The sequence below is a fragment of the Elephas maximus genome, chromosome 4 (assembly GCF_024166365.1).
Source record: "Elephas maximus indicus isolate mEleMax1 chromosome 4, mEleMax1 primary haplotype, whole genome shotgun sequence".
Taxonomy (NCBI): Eukaryota; Metazoa; Chordata; class Mammalia; order Proboscidea; family Elephantidae; genus Elephas; species Elephas maximus.
The window spans coordinates 40,146,186-40,170,788 of record NC_064822.1 but is presented as its reverse complement, the minus strand read 5'-3'; the positions used below and the strand labels follow the sequence as shown (position 1 = coordinate 40,170,788).

The 24,603-nt window shown below is 40.4% G+C and overlaps 1 protein-coding gene across 3 annotated transcripts in view; it reads right to left on the bottom strand.

Annotated features, from left to right (window-relative positions):
- RSU1 (Ras suppressor protein 1) overlaps positions 1–24,603 on the bottom strand; it is a 250,025-nt gene that overhangs the window by 167,545 nt on the left and 57,877 nt on the right. For all 3 annotated transcript variants that reach the window (XR_007517075.1, XM_049881922.1, XM_049881921.1), the window contains 4 exons: positions 17,212–17,332; positions 12,695–12,813; positions 11,149–11,231; positions 10,765–10,879 (listed from right to left, as the gene is read on the bottom strand). Coding sequence is in view for 2 of the 3 variants with exons in the window: in XM_049881922.1 (XP_049737879.1) it covers positions 10,765–10,879; positions 11,149–11,231; positions 12,695–12,813; positions 17,212–17,332 (438 nt within the window). In the remaining variant the exon portion in view is untranslated. The remainder of the gene's footprint in view (positions 1–10,764; positions 10,880–11,148; positions 11,232–12,694; positions 12,814–17,211; positions 17,333–24,603) is intronic.

Below are 24,603 nucleotides of genomic sequence, written 5' to 3'. Positions count from 1 at the left end.
TTTTGTAATTTCTTCATTTTTATTTTACTAGGAACCTGAAATAATCAGAGAGGCTCTGTGGGTGATGCTGGGGAACTAGAAAAGTATATGGCAGCTGTAAAAGGGCCAACTGCTACCCAGACATGGCCAGCCGTGAACAAGGAGTAAGTGACTCACTCAGATTCCCTGAGTGGTGCAAATAGTTAATGTGCTTGGCTGCTAACCAAAAGGTTGGGAGTTTGCGTCTTCCCAGAGGCACCACAGAAGAAAGGCCTGGCAATCTAACTCCAAAAAAATCAGTCATTGAAAACTCTATGGAGCACAGTTCTACTCTGATGAACGTGATACAGCCATGAGTCAGGGTTGACTTGGCAGCAACTTTTTTTTGTCTTCAAGTGGCTCACTCAGGGTCACCCGTCTTGCAATTTGTGAAGACAGGATTCTAAGTCAGACAGCCTGGCTCTGCAGACTTTGCTCTCAACTATAGTGCCCCACGTCTTCACTTCATTCACAAGACAGACACGTCAACAAAACCAAGAAGAGAAGTAGAAAAGATGGCAAATTCACTTGTGCTACTTCTTAACCAAATAAGACAGACAATGATCTATCTTTATCTTTTACATGTAGCATGGTTTAGGCAGAAAACGCCCAAATCAGATAATATAAAGCTATCTTGGTTTGGAATCCCTGGGTGGTGCAAATGGTTAAGCCCTCAACTAAGAACTGAAAAGTTGGAGGTTTGAGTCCACCTCAGAGACAGGCCTGGTGATCTGATTCTGAAAAATCAGCCACTGTAAACCCTATGGAGCACAGCTCTATTGTGACACACAGGGGGTTGCAATCGACTTAATGGCAACTGCTTATCTTGGCTTAGGACAAATAATTATCCAGAATGGACAACCGAGGCAATTTTTTTTTCTTTTAATAACAGACTTTATGTTTTAGAGCACTTTCAGGTTTACAAAACAACAACAAAAATTTAACTCGCTTATTATGTCCTTGGAGTCTGATTATTCTGGAGATAGTCAACTGCTGCCATTGCACCCTTTACATACAAGAGTTAAAAGATCTGACGTGACAGTTAAAGTCGTTTGCCCATCTCCAGAACAGCAGACTTCCCTCTCTAGATTTGTAATAGTTTACTCTTTAACAAGATAGAAGGTTTATATAGCAGATTTTGCACATGAAATGAATTACTAATACACAAAGGTCTAAAGAATTAGAGTGTATGCACACATCCGTAATACTAAAAAATGAAAACAATCACTTCAGAACAGTGGTTATCCACGAGTTCTGCAAAAAGAAAAATATCTCCAATGAAATGAGCACACAAAGGGCAACATAAAAAAAAAAAAAAAAACATAAGACAGTCAGAAATTAAGCAACTAGAAAACAAAGTTGTCACTTGCGAAGAGTTAAGTTTGAGGTCTTAACACAGAGTGAAGAACTGAATCTAATTAGTTAATGCAAGCATTACAAAGTATTTAACGCTTTGGGATAAGTCAGTAGTCACTCAAGGGATATCAAAAAGTAAAGAAGTGATGAATAAATGAATGAATGAATCAATACAGCAACCAATGGCTCAACCAGAAAGCTAACAAGTGAGCTTTTTAGGTTGAAGAACCAAGTGACCTGCTCCAGGCTCAATATAAAAATCACGAAAAGGATTAAAGACTTACAAAATGATTTGTGAAATTAAAAAAGTTTTCCATTAAAATTATTATGACAAGATTGAAAGGATTCTTGCTAGATCCTTTGTCTACACTGAGTAGAGCCACCCCATCTGATCTTCACTCTCTTCTGCCCACCTCTCTTCCCCTGGAGCATCTCGCTGATAGCTCCCATGCTTCTCAGCTTTCACAAAACAGGTTACTGTGTGGGGTGAGTTCTACTCTCATTCTTTCTCTCTAGGTGCTCAACGACTAACTGCTTCTTCCCTGCCAAAAGGGTGGGGTTGGGGTGACCTCTGTGCTTAGGCTGTTTCTGAAGAGCCCATGTTTCAGAACACAAGCCTCTAAATAGCCAAAGTTTAACAGTACTAATCAACCATGTGTGCAATTTTTCATTCTGTTATATATAAAGTTGCCATGAGTCAGAGCTGACTTGACAGCAACTAACAACAACTACATGTGATTGTGTGTGTGTGCATATGTATATACACACAGACATGTATACACATAGACATACATACTTATGTGCATGTACCTAACATTAACTGAAGAGTTGTACTTACTCCCAGCACTGGGCTAAATTCTTCATGTAGATAATTTGGTAAAGAAGAGGATCAGTGAAAAAGAGGGAGACCCTCGATGAGATGGATTGTACCCTCAATGGCTACAATAATGGGCTCAAACATAACAACAATTGTGAGGATGGAGCAGGACCAGGCAACGTTTTGTTCTGTGATACATAAGGTTGTAAGCCGACTTGATGGCACCTAACAACAACAACAATTCTTTTAATCCTCACAACAACTCTCTGAGGTGGAGGCTAATATTACACTTATTTTACAAGAGACATAGAAGGTAAAAAAAAAAAAAAAAAAACTTGTCCAAAGTCACAGAGCAAGGAACCGGGGTACTGAGTGAGGAATCCAAGTCTAGTGATTAAGAATGAAATAATTAACCTCTACACTCTGTTATTCACACTGTGTTCTTCAGGGTTGCTGGGAGTCGAAATCCAACCCCACTACATACACCAACAACATTCTTCTGTTTACATTTTAAAAATGTTTTAAACCTTTAGATAATTAGGAACCAATCGACAGAGTGACAATAACACAAAAGAAGATGAACTAGACACTTATAATCAGGGACTTAATCAACCAAAAAAAGACCCCTAGGTTTCCTTTTGTCTGTCTCAGTAAAGAAAGTATTTTTCTTTAGCTTCTCAATAAAGAAAAGGATTAAGAGATGTAATAGAAAGGATTTTTTTTTATTGGACTATCCATTCCTCCTTAATTCTATTCATTCTTGAAAATCCAATTTTGGGGTGGTGGGAGGAATTCTCAATTTATGACATCACCTACTCTCTAAATGGGATTAATATTTGTTTCTATCCTTCAAAAGTATGCTAGAAAGAATACATATGGTTCTCATTTATTATAGTGAGAAAAAAAAAATGCTACTGATTACCAGTACACAAAGTAGGACGCTAAGCCAACACACCTTTCAACTTCAGGTATATGTAGCATTTCATATACCCCTACCATAGGCTCTTGGACTGGTATAGAGGTCTAAACCTAAAACACTTTCTTTGTTGCATACCTAGTTGACCAATGTGATTTCCTTTTCCAAAGACAATTGCCGGATAAGAGGTCCCATGAGTGTTAGAAGCCAAAAAACAAGAAAGGATTCTGTCAAAATGAAACTATGGTGCACTTAGGAAAGAGAACCATGCAGAAACATACAACTGTAATGTTCAGCTCATAAGACAACGCTGCCTTCAGTTAGTCAAGTTGCTGCGAGTGAGAAAATGCAAAAGTGGGACAGAATACGTCACATAGCCACCAGGTACAATCCCAACTCTGAAATCACCTTTAGGCCGCTTAGTCTGGGGCTGTTTCTCTATTCTGAGGTTTGGTCAAGATACCTGCCTTTCCTTCCCCTTCTACCAATAACCAAAAACCAAACCCAGTGCCGTCGAGTCGATTCCGACTCATAGCGACCCTATAGGACAGAGCAGAACTGCCCGATAGAGTTTCCAAGGAGCGCCTGGCGGATTCGAACTGCCGACCTTTTGGTTAGCAGCCATAGCACTTAACCACTACACCACCAGGGCCTCCTACCAATGCAGGCCTTTTATTCACTTCACTAAAAATTAATTCTTCCAGAAAAATAATATATACGGGAAGGAAAAGCAAATGAAATTTCAGTTAGTCAAGTTGTTTTTTAGAAGGAGAGACTGCATGCAGGCTGAAATTTTTGTCCAAAAAGAGATTTTGGGATTTGAGCAGGATCAGAAGAGATTTCAATCATGTGTATTTCACCAGTAGAGTTAACTACAGATGTCGGGGGAGCTTCAATATGCTTCAGTTAAGAGAAACCATTTTTCCTAGGAAGCAAAAGCATACTACACTGGGTCTGTACTACGGGAACTGGCATCAAGGAGACATTTTGGGACCAACCAGGGGAGCAACAGTTCCTAGTCTGGCCACAGATATTTGGTCAGGAGCCCGTCCTACCCAGATATGTTCCCGATCTGAATGGCTTCATTGTTTAGGAACTGCAGTGTTTCAGGGTTCATTCTTCTGACTTCTAGTCATATCCAAGGGATCTCATCTAATTTGTGTCCTTAAATTCATGCGGACCATCCCCAAAATTATATCTGCAGCCCAGACCTCTCTTCTGAACTCCAGATTCTAATACCTAATTGCATTCTTGACTTGGATATCCAAAACTCAACTCATAACTGACTCCTCCCCTCCCCCATTTTCCCTTCCTACTATGTTCTGCATCCTTCTAGTTGCTTAGTACTAAAACCTCACGGTCAACCTTGATTTTCTCATCCCTTCATCTAAGCTACCACCAACTCCTATTCTACCTTTGAAACAGTTCTAGAATCTGATCTTCATTTGCACCTCCACCCACTACCATGTTGGATAAAACCACCATTATCTCTTACCTGTATTATTATAATGGTATCTTAACTGGACTCTTTGCTTCCACCCTTGACTCCTACCCACTTCAGGCTACTCTCAATACGGCAGCCAAAGAGCACCTTTGAAAAATAAGTCAGCGTATGTCATGCCTTTGTACAAACCCTTCAATGTCTTCCCATCTGTATTAGTTTCTCATTGCTGCTGTAACAAATTCCAAAAAGCAGTGGCTGAAAACAACATAAATTTATTCTCTCACAGTTCCAGAGTTCAGAAGTCTGAAATTGAGTCTTATGGAGCTAAAATCAAGGTGCTAGAACCTATATTTCTTCTAAAGACTTCATGGGAGAACCCATTTCCTTGTCTGTTCAGCTTCTGGAGTCTTCCCCTATTCCTTGGCTTGTGGCGGCTTTCTCACACCACTCCAACATCTTGGTTCTATGGTCACATCTCCTACTATTAACACTGAGCCTCCTGCATCCCTCTTATAAGGACCCTTGTGCTTACATTGGGCCCATCTGGGTAATCCAGGAAAATTCCTCCATCTCAAGATCCTTTACCATCTAAGTTAACCTATTCATAGGTTCTGGGGATGAGGACACTGACATCTTTGGGGAACCACTGTTTAGCCTATTGCAGCATCTTTTTCAAAGTAAAAACTAAAGTCCCTACCAGTTCCCATGTGATCTAGTCTCCACTTCCTATCTAAGCTCACCTTTCACAACTCCCTCCCCCTCCCTCACTCTGATCCATCCACACTACAGCCCTTGCTTCCCCTCCACACACAAGCCCGTCTTAGGACCCTCCCTCCCTCCTTTAGGTCTCTGCTTAGTGACACTTCATTATGAGTAAGGCTTTCTCTGATCACTCTGTATAAGAGAGCAACAGCCCTCCCCATCCTTTGACACCCCTCCCCCCATTCTCCTTTCCAGGCCTTTTCTTCCCCCAGACCATTTACCACCATCTAACATACTTCTGTGAGCCCTGGTGGTACAGTGGTTAAAGCACTCTGCTGCTAACTGAAAGGTCTGCCGTTCAACCCACCAGTTGCTTTGTGGGAGAAAGATGTGGCAGTCTACTTCTTAGGGTTGCTAGGAGTTGGAATTGACTCTATGGCAATGGGGACATACTACTGATTGATTTATTATCTCTCCATCCCCACTAGCATGTCATCTTCAAAAGGGATGTTCTGACTCTTTTTGTATGCCCAGCAAAGAAAACATGTGGCAGGGGCTCAATAAAGAGTAGTTGAATAAATTAATTTTACATTATTGGAAATGTACCATATTTTCCGTACAAATAGCACGCGCCTTCTACATTTGTTTGCCAACTGTGGCCTCCCCCATGAGGTATTTTCATAAGTGCTGCTATGTCAGTTTTTTTTTTTTCTAACACATTGCTGCAGAAAGAAATTTAGCATAGCACGATTACGAAAACACCTTGTTGGGCGAGGGCGCAGTTGGCAAACAAACACACAAAGTGCATGGTATCTGTATAAGAATAAGGTAAGTTCCTTAGGTACAAGACCTGGTCTAAAGTAGGGACTCCATAAATTTCTGAATAAATAAATAAATGAATGGGTGAAAGACAGACTCAACTTATATCTAAGTTTGTACAGGTATACTGACTAACATGAAAGCAAGTGCTTTACTATTTAGGAACCAGATATAATGTATTATTTTGAAGTAATGTATTCAGGGATGCACAGTAAAAGGAAAGCAGCACAATTATGTATTAAAACTCCAACCGAATCCCTGCCTTTCTTCTGCTGTGTTCCTGTACGTGCTTAGATCTGACAAGTCAGAACTCATCTGGATTCCCTTGTGTGGCCGAAATACTCTTACCAACAAGGCTTCAAGTTAATAAACTCCAAATTTGTTTTTAAAGGAAATCTCAAAGAAATCTCAGAAGAATTTAGCTTGCTTATTCCGATATGTGAAAAATAAATATGCAGGAGAGAGATGATTATCTACGCTTCAAATGCACCCAGAAGCAAATCTGCAGCCAGTGGATGCTGGTGGGGGGCGGGGGGCAGGTATAATAAGCTTCAGGCGCATCAGTACCTAGCTGTTTGCCAGCCAGCCAAAAGCAGCTTCCAACGACCAGCTTTGGAACTGTCTACACATACAAACAAAAGAAAACGTTCCTATCGTGGCTGGATGTTGGCTGGGGGGAGAGAACCACAGGGACAACCCAAATGGCTTGGAATGGAATAGAATAGCAACTCATGTTGCAAAGGCCATCCTGGCTGCATTGCTAGTCCTAAGGATCCCTGGTGACACAATGGTTAAGTGCTCAGCCGCTAACTGAAAGGTCATGGTTGGAACCCAGGCAGTGGCTCCTTGGGAGAAAGACCTGGCGACCTGCTTCTGTAAAGATTACAGCCTAGAAACCCTACGGGGTAGCTGTCAGTCAGAATCGACTCGACAGCACCGACCAACAACATTCGAGCCCTGCTGCTTACTAACAGCCGGTGCAACTGGCTGCATTGGATCATCTCTTCTCCTGCCACCATTTGAAATGGGGGGTGGTGGTGAGCTGGTGTTGTGTTTTGTTCACACTTGGAAACCCAATATCTAGGATTCCTCTTACTCCCACATGGATAAGAGCATTAGGAACGTAGATTTAGAAGACAGACTATGCCAATTACAGGAGATATTATAAGTCAAGCACTTATCATAACGCCTTGGTGCACTAGTACTTAATGAACATTTGTTGTTGTTGTGTGCCACTGAGTCAGTTCTGACTCATAGTGACCCTACAGGTCAGAGCAGAACTGCCCCATAGGGTTTCCTAGACTATAATCTTCACAGGAGCAGATCGCCAGATCTTTTCTCTCATGTAGCAGCTGGTGGGTTTGAACCGCTGACCCTTTGGTTAGCAGCTGAGCGCTTAATCACCATGCCACCAGGGCTCCTTTTTAATAAACATTAGCTATTATTTTTTTTATTATTATTAAAACAGTTACTATATCACTATTACATTATTCCTGACTTAAAAAAAAAAAAAAAAAAAACTGTTCAAAAATAAATGATACATTTGTCTTCATCTTAAATTTAGATTTGAAACTGAACCTCCCAGGGTTTTATCATTATTTCCAGCTAAGTGTTGACCTGCAATTTGGGAAATCTGCCACCAGACAGATGTTGAATTTCAGCTTTTCATAGGCATGATTAGCAAAAGTAAAGTGATTTACAGGCTTTCCACTCAAGTCTACTACTGAATAAATAAATATATAAATTTACAGGTGTCTGCAGATAAACAAGAAATAGTATCAGTATAGATAAGTTATATATCTGTATATAATTTGTTATGATACAGCATAGTGGAAACATTAGACAAATACAACTACGTGCAGTATCTAAATAAGAAAAGCAATGCGTAGGACTTTTAAAAATGTAAATATTCAGGTATGCACAGGTTCAATTATGTATTTTTCTAAGAGATCATCTGATAAAAATAACAATTTAATCTAATGTCCTACACTGCCTCATTGCTTGAAAATTAAATACAAATTTAAAAAAAAAAAACAACACATTTTTTCCCTTTTTTACTAATCACGCCAACCAAGGAAGTACAACATAATCACCTCATGGGCTTTATTAAATTACCACATTTTTATACAAATAATACATGCCTTCTAGGTTTGTTTGCCAGCCTCCCCTCCCCTCCTGGGGATGGTATTTTTTTTTCCCCCCCGGGAATGGTATTTTTGTAATCACACTATACTAATTTTTTCTACAGCAACATGTAAAAAAAAAAAATTGGTATAGTGGTGCTTATGAAAATACCTCCTGGGGGGAAGGCATGGTTGGCAAACAAAGATAGAAGGCATGCGTTATTTGTGTAAAAAATGCAGTGCACAAGAATTAAGTTCACAAATGGAGATTCTGATTCAGTAGTGTGGGGAGGAAGGAGGTATTTGTATTTTGCACAAGCTCCCCAGGTATTACTGATGCACACTTATGATTAACAATCATACTGACATATACCTATATTAATAATCACTGTACGAAATCTTTCTCTGACAAGCAGGGGGAAGTGGGGAGGAGAGTGAGACTTTACATTGTTACTCTTACAAATGCTTTTCCTTTAGAGTTGTTCGGGAGAACTTTCTGTGCTGATAGAAATGGTCCACAGCTGCACTTTCCCATAGGGGTGATCACTACCCACATGTGGCTATTGAGCACTGCACAACTGAGGAACTGAGTTCTTTATTTGATTTTCATTCATTTAAATGTAAAGAACCACATGTGGCTAGCAGCTTCCACAGTAGACAGCGCAACTCTAGATGAACTCTGCCTACTCATAACCTGCCTAACACTTCGCTATTTGAGGTCCTTGTTTCATTAACTCACTCAGTCAACACTCCCTGGGCACCTACTACATGCCTAGCATATGGTAGGCACTGGGGATATAGCAGTGAACAAATATTAAAATGCCTATATTCTTGTGGCTCCTTACCTTCTGGTCTCTTTAAAGCCATCAGAGTCACCTGAGCAACTGCTTCCTCAAAGAACACTGGGTTAAACGTGTTCTTTAAAATTATGGTATTTTGGAGCAAGTAATTGCAGTTTAAAAAAATGATACAGTTGAATGCAGTTCAAAGAATTGGAGAACACAGAGTTTGCATGAGAAAAGAAAAGTGGATTAATGAAACCTTTCTGAAAGGGAAGTATAATCTCATGAATAAAATTAGTTTGGAAGTTACTTCCAAGGGAGGCCATAAGCCCAACCGGGTCATATGAATGCCCAGAAAAGTATTAAAATTCAGCTGCCATCAGGGTACCAGTTACCAACTGCCATGGAGTCAGTTCTGACCGACAGAGATTCCATGTGTGTCAGAGCAGAGCTGCGCTACACAGACTTGTCAGTGGCTGATCTTTTGGAAATAGATCACCAGACCTTTCTTTCAAGGTGCAGCTGGGCTGCTCGAACTTTCAGCCTTTCATTTAGCAGCCAACTGTATTAGCCATTATGTACCACCCAGGGATTCTGCAAAGAGGGTTGTTGTCGTTAGGTGCTGCTGAGTCAGTTCTAACTCACAGTGACCGTATCTACAACAGAACGAAACACTACCTTGGTCCTGTACCATCTTCACAAGCATTCCTGTGTTTGAGCCCATTGTTGCAACCACTGTGTCAAACCAGCTCATTGAGGGTCTTTCTCTTTTCCACTGACAGTCCATTTTACCAAGCATGATGTCCTTCTCCAGGGACTGGTCCCACCTGATAACATGTTCAAAGTACATGAGCCAAAGTCTCACCATCCTTGCTTGTAAGGAGCATTCTGGCTGTACTTCTTCCAAGGCAGATTCGTTCTGCTGGCAGTCCATGGTATCTTCAATATTCTTCGTTAACACCATAATTCAAATGTATCAATATTTATTTGGTCTTCCTTATTCATTGTCCAGCTTTCACATGCACATGAGGCAGGAGAAAATACCATGGCTTGGGTCAGGCGCAACTTAGTCCTCAAAGTAACATCTTTGCTTTTTAACACTTTCAAGAGGTATTTTGCAGCAAATTTGCCCAGTGCAATACGTCATTTGATTTCATGGTTGCTGTTTCCATGGGCGTTTATTGTGGATGCAAGTAGAATGAAATTCTTGACCACTTCAATGTTTTTTCCGTTTATCATGAGGCTGCTTATGAAGAATCCCCAGCTAGAACCCATGTAATGATTCCCACTGGAGATGGCATTAGGAGACAGTCAAATTCATGAGTTTTGGTTTGGCTTTGTAACAAATACTTTAAATATTTGGTAAAATCTTTTAAGAGATTAAAAAAAAAGAGTGATGGTTTGATAAAGTTTATAGTAGACACCCAGGATCCAGAGAGCTGAATCAGAATCATCCAGCTAGTAAATGAAAAAGCTTAAATCAAACTCTACCTACTTACTCATCCCAGGCTCTTTTCACTACACCGTGCAGGGAGCTGAGGCAGGTCATCTCGCATCAGCAAGCAGCTTCTGAGACACTGGGTGCTGTAGCTACTGAACACAGCATCCAGACAGGTCAAACCAGTAACAGCTGAACACTGGTCAATGACAAATGGGACTAGAAATGATCAGAATCGAGTGTCTTGATGGAGGGTATTTGCCAAGGAAGAGGGTTGTTCAGAATTGTTGCATTTGGGTAATTATTATTAATTAAACCCAGTACCAAGATCGTTGATCAGTAATCTTACCTAGTTCTGGGGGCAGAACGGTCAGGCGGTTCCCCTGAATGTGGAGCTCCTTAAGCTGAGTAAGCTCCCCAATTTCCTTAGGCAGTGAGATGAGGTCGTTATCCCTAAGGCTGAGCTAAATATAAGAAAACAAGGAGCTGTCAAAACAATTTTCACATGAAGAGGTGCCCAACAGAGACCCTTTCCTCTTCCATGCCCTCTCTTCTTCCAAGACCCAACCCTTTCAATTTGTTTACAAAGTGTCCACAGATACACAAGAAACTCTACCAGGAGTACCGGTTCATTCCTGCAAAACAAACCTTACTCCTCAAATTGGCTTGATTCTACTCCTACAAGGACTGCAAGAGCGAATTGATTTTCTAAGAATTTAGATAAATTACTTACTATCTGCAACTTTGTGAGCTTCCCAATATCTGGCGGCAGGATTTCAAAATCGTTGTCACTTAGATAGAGTGCGCGCAGGGTGGCTGCAAATTAAACAGCAGTATATAAACAAGGTGGCATGGAACCCAACCATCTGAGGTCTGATCAATACGAGGGTGTCAGCTTTGATTAATAACCCTGCCTTGGTGAAAAGCCTGTGACATACCTAGGGCTCGCAAAAATAACAAGCAGGTCAAACTTAGATTTACTGGCTTATTGTATGGCTGGTGTGTTCAGGAAAACAGCTATATCCATGAGGACTGACACAATTAACAATTGTGGGCACCAGCAGTTTTTGGCACAGAGTTTCAATGCACTTTTAGAAAAGACAGCTATTTTTTTTCTCTATTACTTCCGATTCACATTTATTACTCCATTTGCATTCAAAGTAAAACAAAGAAAATCACTGTGTCACTTATATCAATACCTAGAACAAAAGGGCTCTTTCATGTAAATAAAAATACATTAAAGAAAAAAAAGGCTTTCCAGTGATGGGAGCCTTCATTCCTGCTCATTGTTTCCATATCAGACTAATTGCCATTACTGGTTTTCATAGCCTCAAGGACAAAAATAAACAAAAACAAAAGGGGCTAAGTTAATGACAGGGAGTTAAGAGAGCAAAGCATAACTTAAGCAGAATCTCAGTAATCAGGAATTTGTTTACAACATTACACAATGATAACAAGATCCCAAACTACTGAAGGCAACGCCCTAAAGCATCTTCTTATCATCAACCAAAAAGGAGAAATATAATGAAATACTTTCTATTAAGTTTGTTTTCAGGTGTTTAGTTATATTATAATAGTTTAAATTTGACAGAATTATATGTTAATATATGTAACAAAAACAATTTCCTTAACCAGAAATAATCAGGGCATGAAAACATTTTAGAATTGGTGTCCCGTGCTTAAGAAGGTCTTAGAAAGACAATGTATATAAGGAAAAAAATTAAATTTCAGCAAGAAATTTGGGTGCATATGAAAGGATAAAGTGTGTTAATTTATGACTAACAATTTCTCAATGAATGGCCATGTACTGGAAAAATAAACTACTTCAGTAATAGTATTTTTTTTTAAGACGCAAAACAAGAATCCTGGCTAGTGGTTTATTAATGGATATTTTTATAAACAATGGATTGGAATATCTTTGGGCAAATGTTCTATAAAAAGTTAATAGCAGTATGAGAAGAAGCAATTTTTTTGGCACAGTCTTTAAAAAGAAAGTCAGGTTTCTTAGCTAAATGTGAGATTTGGTCTCATTTAGGTACATAATCTCTATTAGAAAGTTAATACGATATTACTAAGTCCACTTCAGCCCAATGGTGTCAGATAACTATATATTAAATATACATACTGCTGAGCTATGAAGGAATATTCAAAAGGAATCTGTAAAGAAAAAATATATATGCCCAATAATTTCTCTTAGAGTTTGGGCCCGGCAAATAACTTTTACTTTGAGAATGCAAAGTACCATTTTAAAGAGATTTATAGAATTAAAAGTTTCTTACTAAGGTAGAAGAAATTTCCTGGAAGAGAATTTTCATTCAAGTTGTTGTAAGTCAAGTCAAGGACCTCAAGAGCTGGTAGAGAGCCAAATCCTCGAGGCAAAGTGTTCAGCCTATTCATGCTGCGGTTGGGGAAAAAGAAAATCCAAGACATCACACTCAAAGCCTATGTTTACACAATACTTGGAACAACTCTGCACTTCAGGCCTAAGCGTCATGTATGACAGGCTGAAATCGCAAAGGAGCGTATCAGTATTCTATAGCCACTTTATGCTATTCTAATCAGCAGAATAATTTGTTAGAGAACCTGTATGTTCATGAAACATTAGAAAACTTCTTAGCTGTCATTTACTCCAAAGGTAAAGCTTAGTCACTGTTTCACACAGAAACTTAAATTATCACAAAACATCCTTCTAGAGAAAAACTTCAAAACTTCTTTATGAATGCAGTGATAATACCTCAAAACGTACATACCAAGTTTGGTAATTTTCAGAATTCTGTCTTTTGTTTCTTTTATTCCTCCCAATTGAAAGAAAAAAAATTACTTTTTTTTTTTTTTTTTTTGCTCTGCAACTAACATTTAGAATTATCTCTAATGAAATCTAAGGGAAATTTTTTCTCTCCTATCATCTATCATTTTCCTCAAGATCTTTATTTTTCTTAATGTAGTTCCCTTTGAATATACTCAGAAGCTGATTAAAGGAAAAACTTTAATACAAGTTGACAGATATTGAAAGGTGGGAGGGACTGTGACACTAAAAATAATCCTAGGCATTGATCCTTCTCCATATTAGACACTATCCAGTTCACGCCTCCCAAACAGGCCTCACAAGAAACAGCTAAAAGAAAATGGGGAAAACGAAAGAGGAAAGCGGCTTTCCACCTCTTGATGGGTAAAAAAAAGCCCAAGATAGATTTTATGCTTGGCAAAGTAACCTCCAAGACTGTTGTGCATATATAATTCTTTATGCCATCTGAGTACAGAAGTATCCTTCATTGAAAGCCATCTTTTTTATATATATATAATTTTATTTATTTTGTTGTTGCTGGGACTATACAAAACAAAACATACACCAATTCAACAGTTTCTACATGTACCACTTAGCAACATGGATTATATTCCCCGAGTTGTGTAACCATATTGAAACCCATCTTAATTCCTTTCCCAGAGAACTAAGAACCTTGTGCAAGCATTGACAATTGCATCTATGCTGCTACCTTATTAAATATAGAAAGCGTCACACAATCAATAAAGCACCGAGAGCCAGAAATGCAAACAATTCCAAAGAGGACAAGGAGACACCCAATATACAGTCACCAAAAAGAAGTTTACAGCTCTGTCCTAAGGCACCCAACCCAGTGGAACAAAACTTAGCTCGTTATCTTCTTCCCAAACCTGTCTCTGTCCATTATTTCTATTTCAGCTGCCCAAGAGAGCAATCTAGGTTATCATCCGTTTCCATCCATTACTGTCTTCTCAATTTCACCTCCTACATATTTTTCATACACAACCCCGCCTCTGCTTCCACTGCCCCTGCCCCCGTTCTCCTGGAAGAGAATCTGGCCTCCTCACTGGCCGTTCCAGCTCTAGACCTCCCTCCAAACTCTCCTCCACATACAACTTTCTAACAAAAATCTGACCTTACCTCACACCATTACTCCACTGCCCAAATTCTTCAGCGGCCCCTAGGGTAAAATCAGAGCTCCTTTATTTGACACACGGGGCCCTGCATCAGAACTTTTGACTTTCTGCCATTATAGACACTTATTTCTTTATTGGCTATTTACTCAACTATAATGTAAGCTCCATAAAGGGGATGGCCAGTACCTAGTACAGTACCTGGTTCATAGGGAGAGCTCAGTAAACTGAATGAATGGCTAACAGTCGTGCTTCCCTGTCTAGCGTAGTCTCTGACTGATCCTTGCCTAACACTTTACACTCAGCAACCCCAAGAAACTTGTCATTTCTGGAATATGCCATGCTCTATGAGTCAGAATCGATTCGACGGCAACAGTTTTTTATGGGCATAGCTTTCAAGTATGTCAATTTCTCAATCTGGAATACCTGCCCTCTGCTTGTAAGCCTGAGATGTTCTTTCCATGCATCAAGTCTTGGCTCAAGTGCCACCCCCTTGGAGATTTCCAGAATCTCACTTGTAGACCAAGGTGCTCCTCGCCCCTCTGATCCCAGTGCCATCCTACAACCTCTACCATATCAGTGACCTAGCTGTGCTGCTCTGCTCTGCTCTCTCACAGCCACCCAGCTCCCCACCCCATGCTTGGAGCTCCTTAGGGCCAGGGACCGTGTATTTTAGCTTTGAATCCCAGCACTAGCAAGGTCCATGATGTAGACTAGGCACTTCTTTCATCGAATAAATGAAGTAATAAAACAATGATGACACTAATAACAGCTAATACTTATATATTATTATAAGTGCCAGATACTGTTCTAGCACTATAAATACGTATGTTATCATTGTTGCTGTTACGTATCATCTGGTCGATTTTGAGTTACATCAACCCGGTGCGACAGAGTAGAACTACCCCCATAGGGTTTTCTTGGCTGTAATCTTTATGTGAGCAGATTGCCAGGCCTTTCTTCCGCAGAGCTCCTGGGTGCTTTTGAACTGTCAACCTTTTTATTAGCAGCCGAGCACTTAACCATTACACCATCAGAATGACTTATACATCTACAAATATTCATGTATAACTAATATAATTAATATTTATATTACAGGAGTTATACATGTATATATAGTGACGAGGGCACTGGGTGGGTATATAGATGTAACATATGTATATTATTTTCTGCTAATTTTTCATACATTCATTAAATGAGCTACATTTATATACATAAATTTCTATACATATAGATATATTTTACATATTTAAATGTACATAAAAAACTTATTTAATAAATACATGAACAAATTAACAGAAAATAATAAACAAATACATGTGGTTTTAGCTTCTTTCTTAGATATAAATTAAGTATTAAGACGTAATGAACTTCAAAACAAAGACATCAGTGTGGATCCTTTCTTTTTCTGCTCTGCCATATGGGTACATAATCTCCAAACTTACAGGGGGAAAAATCCATCTGATCTAAAACGATGTTTCCCCCACCTTTAGACCCCACTTTCCTCAGACATTAGGAAGAAGAATGCTCACAGATCTTAAAAAGGGTGTCATACGGGTGAATCTCAAAATAAGATGACTAACCAAACTCCCTGTGGGACGAATGAACTAAAAATTACTCCATGAATGAAATATTCTTTTCATTATTGCCTCCTATTAAATTGATAAACACTCGGCCAGCGTCTTTTGCCCCTCCACGTAAATCACTAACTTAACTAGAGCATTTAATGGCTATAATTTAGTGAATGTATTACTTCACGTGAAGGATGAAGCATGAGTGGGGCAGTTTCATCTAATAGCTACAATAATGAAGATGGAATTCAAAGCCAAAGTCAAGTTCCAGGTGGCATCTGTGGGGTCTGATGAAGAGTTCACAGAGTGGGATTCCTTCCTCAGCTCAGCTAGTAACCAGATGGGCCATCAGGACCACATCACTTAACCTCTCGGAAAGGGCTTGGGTTCCTCTCTATAAAATGGAAGCAGTAATGTCTGCCCTCCCGACTCACAATTGTGGAGAGGGTCAAATATCGGCACGATGACTTTGAACACTGTAAAGCAATACACAAATACAAGGAATGATGATTATTCACTGCTCCCTGGTTCTGCAACCTCAGCTGAATCAAAACTCCTCTCTTCACCTTTGTATAAGAAAGACTTAGGATTATAACCTCTCTACTGTGTAAAAGAATTGCAAGAATTAACGAAGCGGTGTTAGAAAATGTATCCTCCCTTCCCTAAGAGGAAGGTGCTTTGTAAACCATTTGCACTTCATAACACAGGGCAAAAAATCAACTGTATTACAACTAGTCTCAACAGTCACCCCTACAGACAGTAATGCTATGCAAATAAGTCTCTTCTTGGTCAGCATAACTGAAATAAAATTTTAATAGAAACAAAATACAGTAAAAAGAAAAAAAAAAAACAACTTTCTTATTGCACCTACAATTAGCTTCTCAATTAGCTCTCAAACAAATATGTACCATGCAGGCCAATGAAAGGACATATTAAAACAATAAAACTTTTTTGAAAATCCAAAGCATAAAAAGAAATTAGAAATTAGCACCTCCTATGCACTCCTGTTTTTTTTTTTTTTTTTTATGCACTCCTGGGACAATCTTTTGGAGCCCTGGTGACGAAGTGGTTAAGAGCTCAGGCTGCTAACCAAAAACTCAGCAGTTTGAATTCACCAATAGCTCCTTGGAAACCCTATGGGACAGTTCTACCCTGTCTTATAGGGTTCCTATGAGTCGGAATCGTCTCGACAACACACAATGACAACCAACGGCAACATGCAATGATATAAAGGCCATCCCCTGCCCACACTCATACCTCCCCTGCTTCACTCTCTGGCTCTCCTTAGATCCCCCTCCACCAAGACTCACCCAAGGTTCAGGTGTTTGAGTTTTTGAAGGCTGCTGATCTGTGTGGGCAGCTCCTCAATCTGGTTATTAAAAAAGTTGAGCACTTCCAAGTTCTTCAGTTCTGCTATGTTGGGTGGCACAGCTAGGGAAACAGACGTGCTGAGCGTGAGTACAGAAACCTCTCTCCCAGCAAGGAATGCCAGCAACACTTTTTTTTTTCTTTCTTTCAAATCAAAGAGAGATGTAAATCCAATATGACCATGTAATTCACATATAAGTCTCATTAATTCTTTGTAGGTTTTTCTTACGTAGTAACTCACCAACGAGTAGAAGTGGAAGTGTTTTTTCTTGTAAGATTAGATGATTGATTGGCAATATTTGTACCAGATGGGGATGAGGAGGGAGAGCAGGAAGTAAGAAAGGGCAAACAAGAAATTTGGGGCCATGAACAAATTATAAGCGAAAATGATAAGCAGATACACTTGTAACCGTCATATATTGTCCAGTAAGTCCTGTTGGTTTCTTTCTTTTTCTTTCCCTGGCATCATCATCAGAAGGAGCGTAAACCCCAGACCCCTCTCTGAATGATGAAACATTGTCAAGCTGTTTAAATAATCCAACATCTGAAGAGCTGTAACCTTAGTTATCCAGTGGTGCTATACACTAATGGGTGGCTTTAACAAACAAATTTATTTTCTCACAGTTTAGAGGGCTAGAAGTCCAGATTCAGGGTGCCAGCTCCAGAGAAGGGCTTTTTCTCCTCTGTCAGCTCTGGAAGAAGGTCCTTGTCTCTTTTGAGCTTCTACTCTTAGGTGATCTTCATGTGGCTTGGCATCTCTTTTCCCCCATCTTTGCTAGCTCACTTGCTTGTCTAATCTCTTTTATATCTCAAAAGAGATTGTCTTAAAACACATCCTATACTAAACCTACTTGAAGGCACTGGGTGGGTATGGGTATATTAAACCTGCCTCATTAACATAACAAAGACAACCCACTCCCAAATGGAATTATAACCGCAAGCATAGTGGTTAGGATATACACCACATATTTGGGGGTAGGGACACAATTCAGTCCGTAACAGCTGTCCTCTCAGCAATTCACTAAATCACAATAACTTAAATTGAGCCTTAAATGATGAAATATTCAACCTAGCCAGTTTCTGATGTTGGCCTCTGGAGTAATGCACCTTGATCGATACACACACACAGGTTACATCAGATTTGCAACAGATCAATGCACTGTTATTATACAGAAATATGAAAAACCAACTCAGTTGCATGACATGAATACTGGCGTCCAGATCAAAGGTTAAAATTAACAACCAGACCTGTGATATTCCTCATCCCTAGAGCACGTACTTGTAAATGCAAATTTAAAGCCAAAGGCATCTTTTACCTCAAAAGTACTAACTCTAAACTGGTAGGAAAAACGCTTTCAGTAGATTGCAATTCTTCAATCCCATTCGTAGATTCAATTTTTCCACAAACACTTGTTACTGACGATGAGCTTTGGTCCACGTAAACTCTAATACCAAGACTCTTCAGATGACCCGGCGCTATTCAAGCCTCACCTCAAAAGCAGAGACACCTTTGCAGAAAACCACTACGAAGGTGTATATAAAATTTCAAACATGCATCTAAAATATTTAAGCATACAGCAGTTCCAACAACTCCAATTTAAAAGCCCCTGTGGAAATAAATGCAAAGAGAACAAGCAGACTGTTCTCTAGAGTTCTGAGTCATAATTTTCAGTTTTATGAAATGTCTGATGTATCTATGACCTGGTTTCTTTTTGAGGGAAGTCTTGGTAAGAGGGAAGGGAAATGCTTTTATTGTTGGAAGGTACTGTGAAGAACTAGAAAACTCCGGACTCAGATAAAATGAGAGCAGGAGTCCAGATGGAGGGTGACCATGAGCTAGATTAGTTACTGAAATGGCTGGTTGTGGGGACTGGTGACTAAAGGATGAATTTTAATAGGATAAATGAGGCAGCTGGAATCACCTCCAGAAACTGCACTCTTGAATAGCACCATGAATGCATATGAGGTCAACCTGAACAATTTGGCTACAAAAGCACATTTTTGGGTGTGTACTGGCTCAATGGTTAAACGCCTGGCTGCTAACTGAAAGGTTGATGGCTCGAATCCACCCAGCGGCTCTGCAGGAGAAAGGCCTGGCAATCTGCTCCCATGAAGATTACAGCCTAGAAAATCCTATGGGGCAGTTTCACTCTGTCATATGGGGTCACTATGAGTTGGAATTGACTTGACAGCATTCAACAACAATCAGTAACACATTTTTGAGCAATTCACATTGTACAAATGATCACAAAGAAAATTGTGAGGCTGTGTCAGCTGAGTCACGGGGTGTCATCTTACCTGATCTGTCACCAGACCATCAAGTGTACAAATGACTAACCCCAGCCCCAAAGGCCTCGCACTTTCCCCCTGCACATCCTGCAGCCGCCACTAGGCTTTCTTGCACTGCATTCATCCCATTAGTTTGAAAAGCAATAAAGAAAATTAGTGAAACCAGGAGAAAATGATGATCTCAATTTAGTCACAAACCAAAAATAATGCAGCCAGAATTACTGCCACCTTCCCAAAGTTACTTTGCCAATGCAATTAAATGCTGGTCTGAAGGTATCGCCTTTTTGACAGGATGAGAGATTATTTCACTCTCCTTGCTAAATCAGTCCAATTTAAAGCCACAAATTATGCTAAATGTGATTTAGGGCTTTGTTTTGTGGACACAAACAATAATCCTACATTCAATTTACTAAGCCTCTCCCAGCCTTTTGGTGTGCATGTGAGTTTTTGTTGAAGATTCCATTCAAGCTAGAGAAAAAAAAATTACACAGCTAATATTCTCCTAAAACTGCAGCAATTTTCCCCCCTAGCCACAGTAAAAATAAAAAGAAATGAACATTTGGACCTGTATGGATGGGACAGCATTCATTCTTTCTACCAATATTTAGAAAACACCTATTATATGCATAGTACCACACTCTCAGCACGTTTAACATTTCAATAGCTTTGAGATAAAGCAAGAGAGGACTGCTATTTAAAGAAAGTTACAAAAGAAAGGGTGAAACAAGTCAATCGCCAAAGGACAAATATTGTATGATTCCATTTATATGAAATATTTGGAATATAGGCAGGTGTATACAAACCTAAGGTTTATTAGTAGTTACTAGAGGTCAGTGGGGTGGGGAGGGGATTAATTGCTTAGGTGACACTGAGTTTCTGTGAAGTGTGATGAAAAATTTTGGAAAGAGGTAACGGTGATGGTTGTACAACATGAGGAACACAATGTCACTGAATTGCACATGTGAGTAATGTTGACACGGCAAATGTTTTGTTACATATATATTTACTACAATAAGAAAAATTAAAACAAAAAAAATAAATAAATTGGAACAGTTCCAGTGCTTGGAAAACAGATAAACTAATCTCAGCAACACTGTGCATGAAAAATAATCACTTAACCACGAGTTATGTAAGTCATAACAAAACCATATACATACATGGCATGAACAGTGTCAGCCACCATGGGACAGCAGCAGCAGTATGTTACGAGTCAAAATATTCTGATGGAATTTTTTAAGATATCTATGTGACACAGCGGGTCGGCAGTTCGAATCCTCCAGGCGCTCCTTGGAAACTCTGTGGGGCGGTTCTACTCTGTCCTGTAGGGTCGCTATGAGTCGGAATCGACTCGACAGCACTGGGTGTCTGGGTTTATGTGACACAGCAGCAAGGAAAAGTATTTTATTTATTTTTTTGGTTAATAGCTTCTTTCTTTTATTGTCCTTAAAGTGAAAGTTTACAATTCAAGTCATTTTCTCATATAAAAACTTATAAACACTTTGTTATCTAGCCCTAGTTGCTCTCCCTACAATGTGATGGCACACTTCCTCTCTCCACTCTGTATTTCCCGTGTCCATTCAACCAGCTCCTGTCTCCCTCTGCCTTCTCATTTTGCCCTCATACAGGAGCTGCCCACATAGTCTCATGTGTCTACTTGAGCTAAGAAGCACACTCCTCACCAGTATCATTTTATGTCTTATAGTCCACTCTAATCTTTGTCTGAAGAGTTGGCTTTGAGAATGGTTTTAGTTTTGGGCTAACAAAGAGTCCGGGGCCATGTCCTTTGGGGTTCCTCAACTCTCAGTCAGACCATTAAATGAGGTCTTTTTAGTAGAATTTGAGTTTTGCACCCCACTTTTCTCCTGCTCCATCAGGGATTTGCTATTGTGTTCCCTGTCAGGGCAGTCATTGGTGGTAGCTGGGCACCATCTACTTCTTCTGGTCTCAGGAGGATGGAGTCTCTGGTTTTTGTGGCTCTTTCTGTCTCTTGGGCTCATATTTTCCTTGTGTCTTTGGTGTTCTTTATTCTCCTTCACTCCAGGTGGATTGAGACCAATTGTTGCATCTTAGATGGCCACTTGCTAGCTTTAAGACCCCAGATGCCACTCATCAAAGTGGGACATAGAACGTTTTCTTAAAAGACTTTATTATGCCAATTGACCTAGATGTCCCCAGATCCCCCACCTCTGCTACTCTGTCCCCTGAAGTGTTTGGTTGTATAAGGAAACTTCATTGCTTTTGGTTTAGTCCAGTTGTGCTGACTTCCCCTGTATTATGTGCTCTACCCTTCCCTTCACCTAAAATAATTCTTGTCTACTAATTAGTGAATACTCCTCTCCTTCCCTTCCTCCCCACCCTCAAAGCCATCAAAGAATGTTTTCTTCTGTGTTTAAACCTAAGAAAAAAATATTTTAAAATATAAACAATGAGCATCAACAGATTTCCTTGTATGCCTTTGAAACATTCCTTTTTAGTCACTCCATCCAGCTTCTGACAGTTACTGCAGTTGCACACAAGTAGGTGAGAGACAAGCCAAGAGCTGAGTACACAGAGGGGACAGGTGAGCCGTGTGCTGGATGAGGCTTGCAGGCTGGTCTTCCTGGGCCTGGCTCAGGCCCCTCCTCACTCAGGCTTAAACCCGCTGTGGGCCCTTATTCAACTCACAACCCCTCTGAGTCTCAATTTCCCCGAGCGTAAAATGAGAAGACGGGACTCTAAGTTCTCTTCCGCCCAGTTTGAACAGTATAGGATTCTGAGATGAATTACTAAAGCCAATGGTATGGATTTAAATAATGCAACAAACAGAGCCTGCAGTTAGGAAGCTAGCTTGGTTATGCAGAACTTTGCATATGACAAAGAATTAAGCACCACTTCCTGTGTGGCCACAGACAGTTGCTTTAATTAAGACACTTCAGTTGCTAGATTTGGGAGGAAGGTCCCTCTGCACTTTCAGGTGTTCCCTGGCTCCACATTCTGCTCTAGCACAGGATCAGATGACTGCTGGACTCTCGAAGCCTCTGGTATTTAGGAAAAAACAACAAGAACGTGGTCATGTCAATCCCAGGAACTACACCTGATGACTGGGATTGTGACAATTCAGACTAACAAACCCAGCATGACCCTCTTTTTCTTCAAGTCCTCTGAAATCTAGGAAGCTGAATGTTATTCACCAGTTTCATCTATCTACGAATCCTGTGCTGGCCGAGACACAGCAATCAGCCACCACACAGTTTCTAGCTGATTCCACAACAAAAAGCCCAAAGTGTTTGAGGGGGCTCAGAGGTCGGGGCAAAGAAGGGCAATGGTATAACACCCCACATAGTTGTCGCTGTTGTTAGTTGCCACTGAGTCAGTACTAACTCATGACGACCCCGTGTACAACAGAACAAAACGCTGTCCAGTCCTACACTATCTTCACAATCGTTAGTATGCGCAAGTCCACAGTTGCAGCCACTGTGTATTTCCAGTACCTTCCAACCTAGGCGGCTCACTTCCAGCACTGTATCGACAGTGTTCTGTTGTGATCCATACAGGTTTGTATGGGCTAATTTTCAGAAGTAGATCACCAGACCTTTCTTCCTAGTCTGTCTTAGTCTGGAAGCCCCACTGAAACCTGTCTACCATGAGTGACCTGCTGGTATTTGAAATACTAGTGGCATAGCTTCCAGCATCATATGAACACACAAGCCACCACAACACTATGACTGGCAGAAGGTGGTAGAATCCCCCACGTTAGGATCTCTTCAAAAAGCTCCTTCGGGCAGGGAGCCTCCCCTCAGAACACTCCACTCAGCAGACACACTAAATGGGCCAGAGCGCCAACTGTAAGAAAAACCTTTAACCAGGGCTCTATTCTGAGTGACAGCTTTGTTGTTGTCAGGTCCAGTCATTTTTGACCCATAGCAATCCCACATAACAGAGCAGAACTGCCCCTGAGGGTTTTCTTGGCCATAATCTTTAAAGAAGCAGACTGCCAGGTCTTTTGCCTGCAGAGACACTGGGTAGGTTTGAACCCCCAACCTTTCGGTTAGCAAACAGGCACTTAACCATTTATGCCACCAGGGCTTTCTGAGTAACAGCTTTAATATCTATCATCACCAGTACATTTACAACAGGCATAAGCTACTAGATGCTGTACGGTTGAACACTCACAAATTCAATGATGAAACATTCAAGGATATGCTTCCCCCAACTAGCTAGCAACAGCCACCTCCTCCCAAGAGGTTTAAAATAAACTGTTGTTATAGAAATTGGAACTTTGCCCTAGCATGATTTTGTTCTATAATAAAAATTAGTAATTCCACAACCAATAACATATTTCTAAAGCATTTTAGAAGTTTATCTATGAGGGAGGGGAGGGGCAGGGATGGAAAAACACTTTCTAGACAATAGATAAGTGGTAACTTTGGTGAAGGGTAAGACAGTACATAATACTGGGGAAACCAGCACGACTTGACCAAGGTAAGGTCATGGTAGGTCCATAGACACATCCAAACTCCCTGCGGGACTGAATTGCCGGACTGAAGGCTGTGGGGACCATGGTCTCAGGTAACATCTAGCTCAACTAGCATAACATACATAGTTTATAAAGAAAATGTTCCACATTCTACTTCATTGAGTAATGTCTGGGGTCTTAAAAGCCTGTGAACGGCCATCTAGGATACTCCACTGGTCTCACCCCTTCAGGAGCAGGGAGGAATGAAGAAAAGTAAAGATACTAGGGAAAAATTAGTCCAGAGGACTGATGGATCACATCTATCATGGCCACCACCAGACTGAGTCCAGCACAACCAGATGGTGCCTGGCTACCACCACTGACTGCCCTTACAGGGATCACAATAGAGGGTCCCAAACAGAGCTGGAGAAAAACATAGAACAAAATTGTAACTCAAAAAGAAAGACCAGACTTGCTGGCCTCACAGAGACTGGAGAAACCCTGAGAGCATGGCCCCCGGATACCCTTTCAGCTCAGTAATGAGGTCACTCCGGAGGTTGGCCCTTCAGCCAAAGACTGAACAGGCCCATTAAACAAAACAAGACTAAAG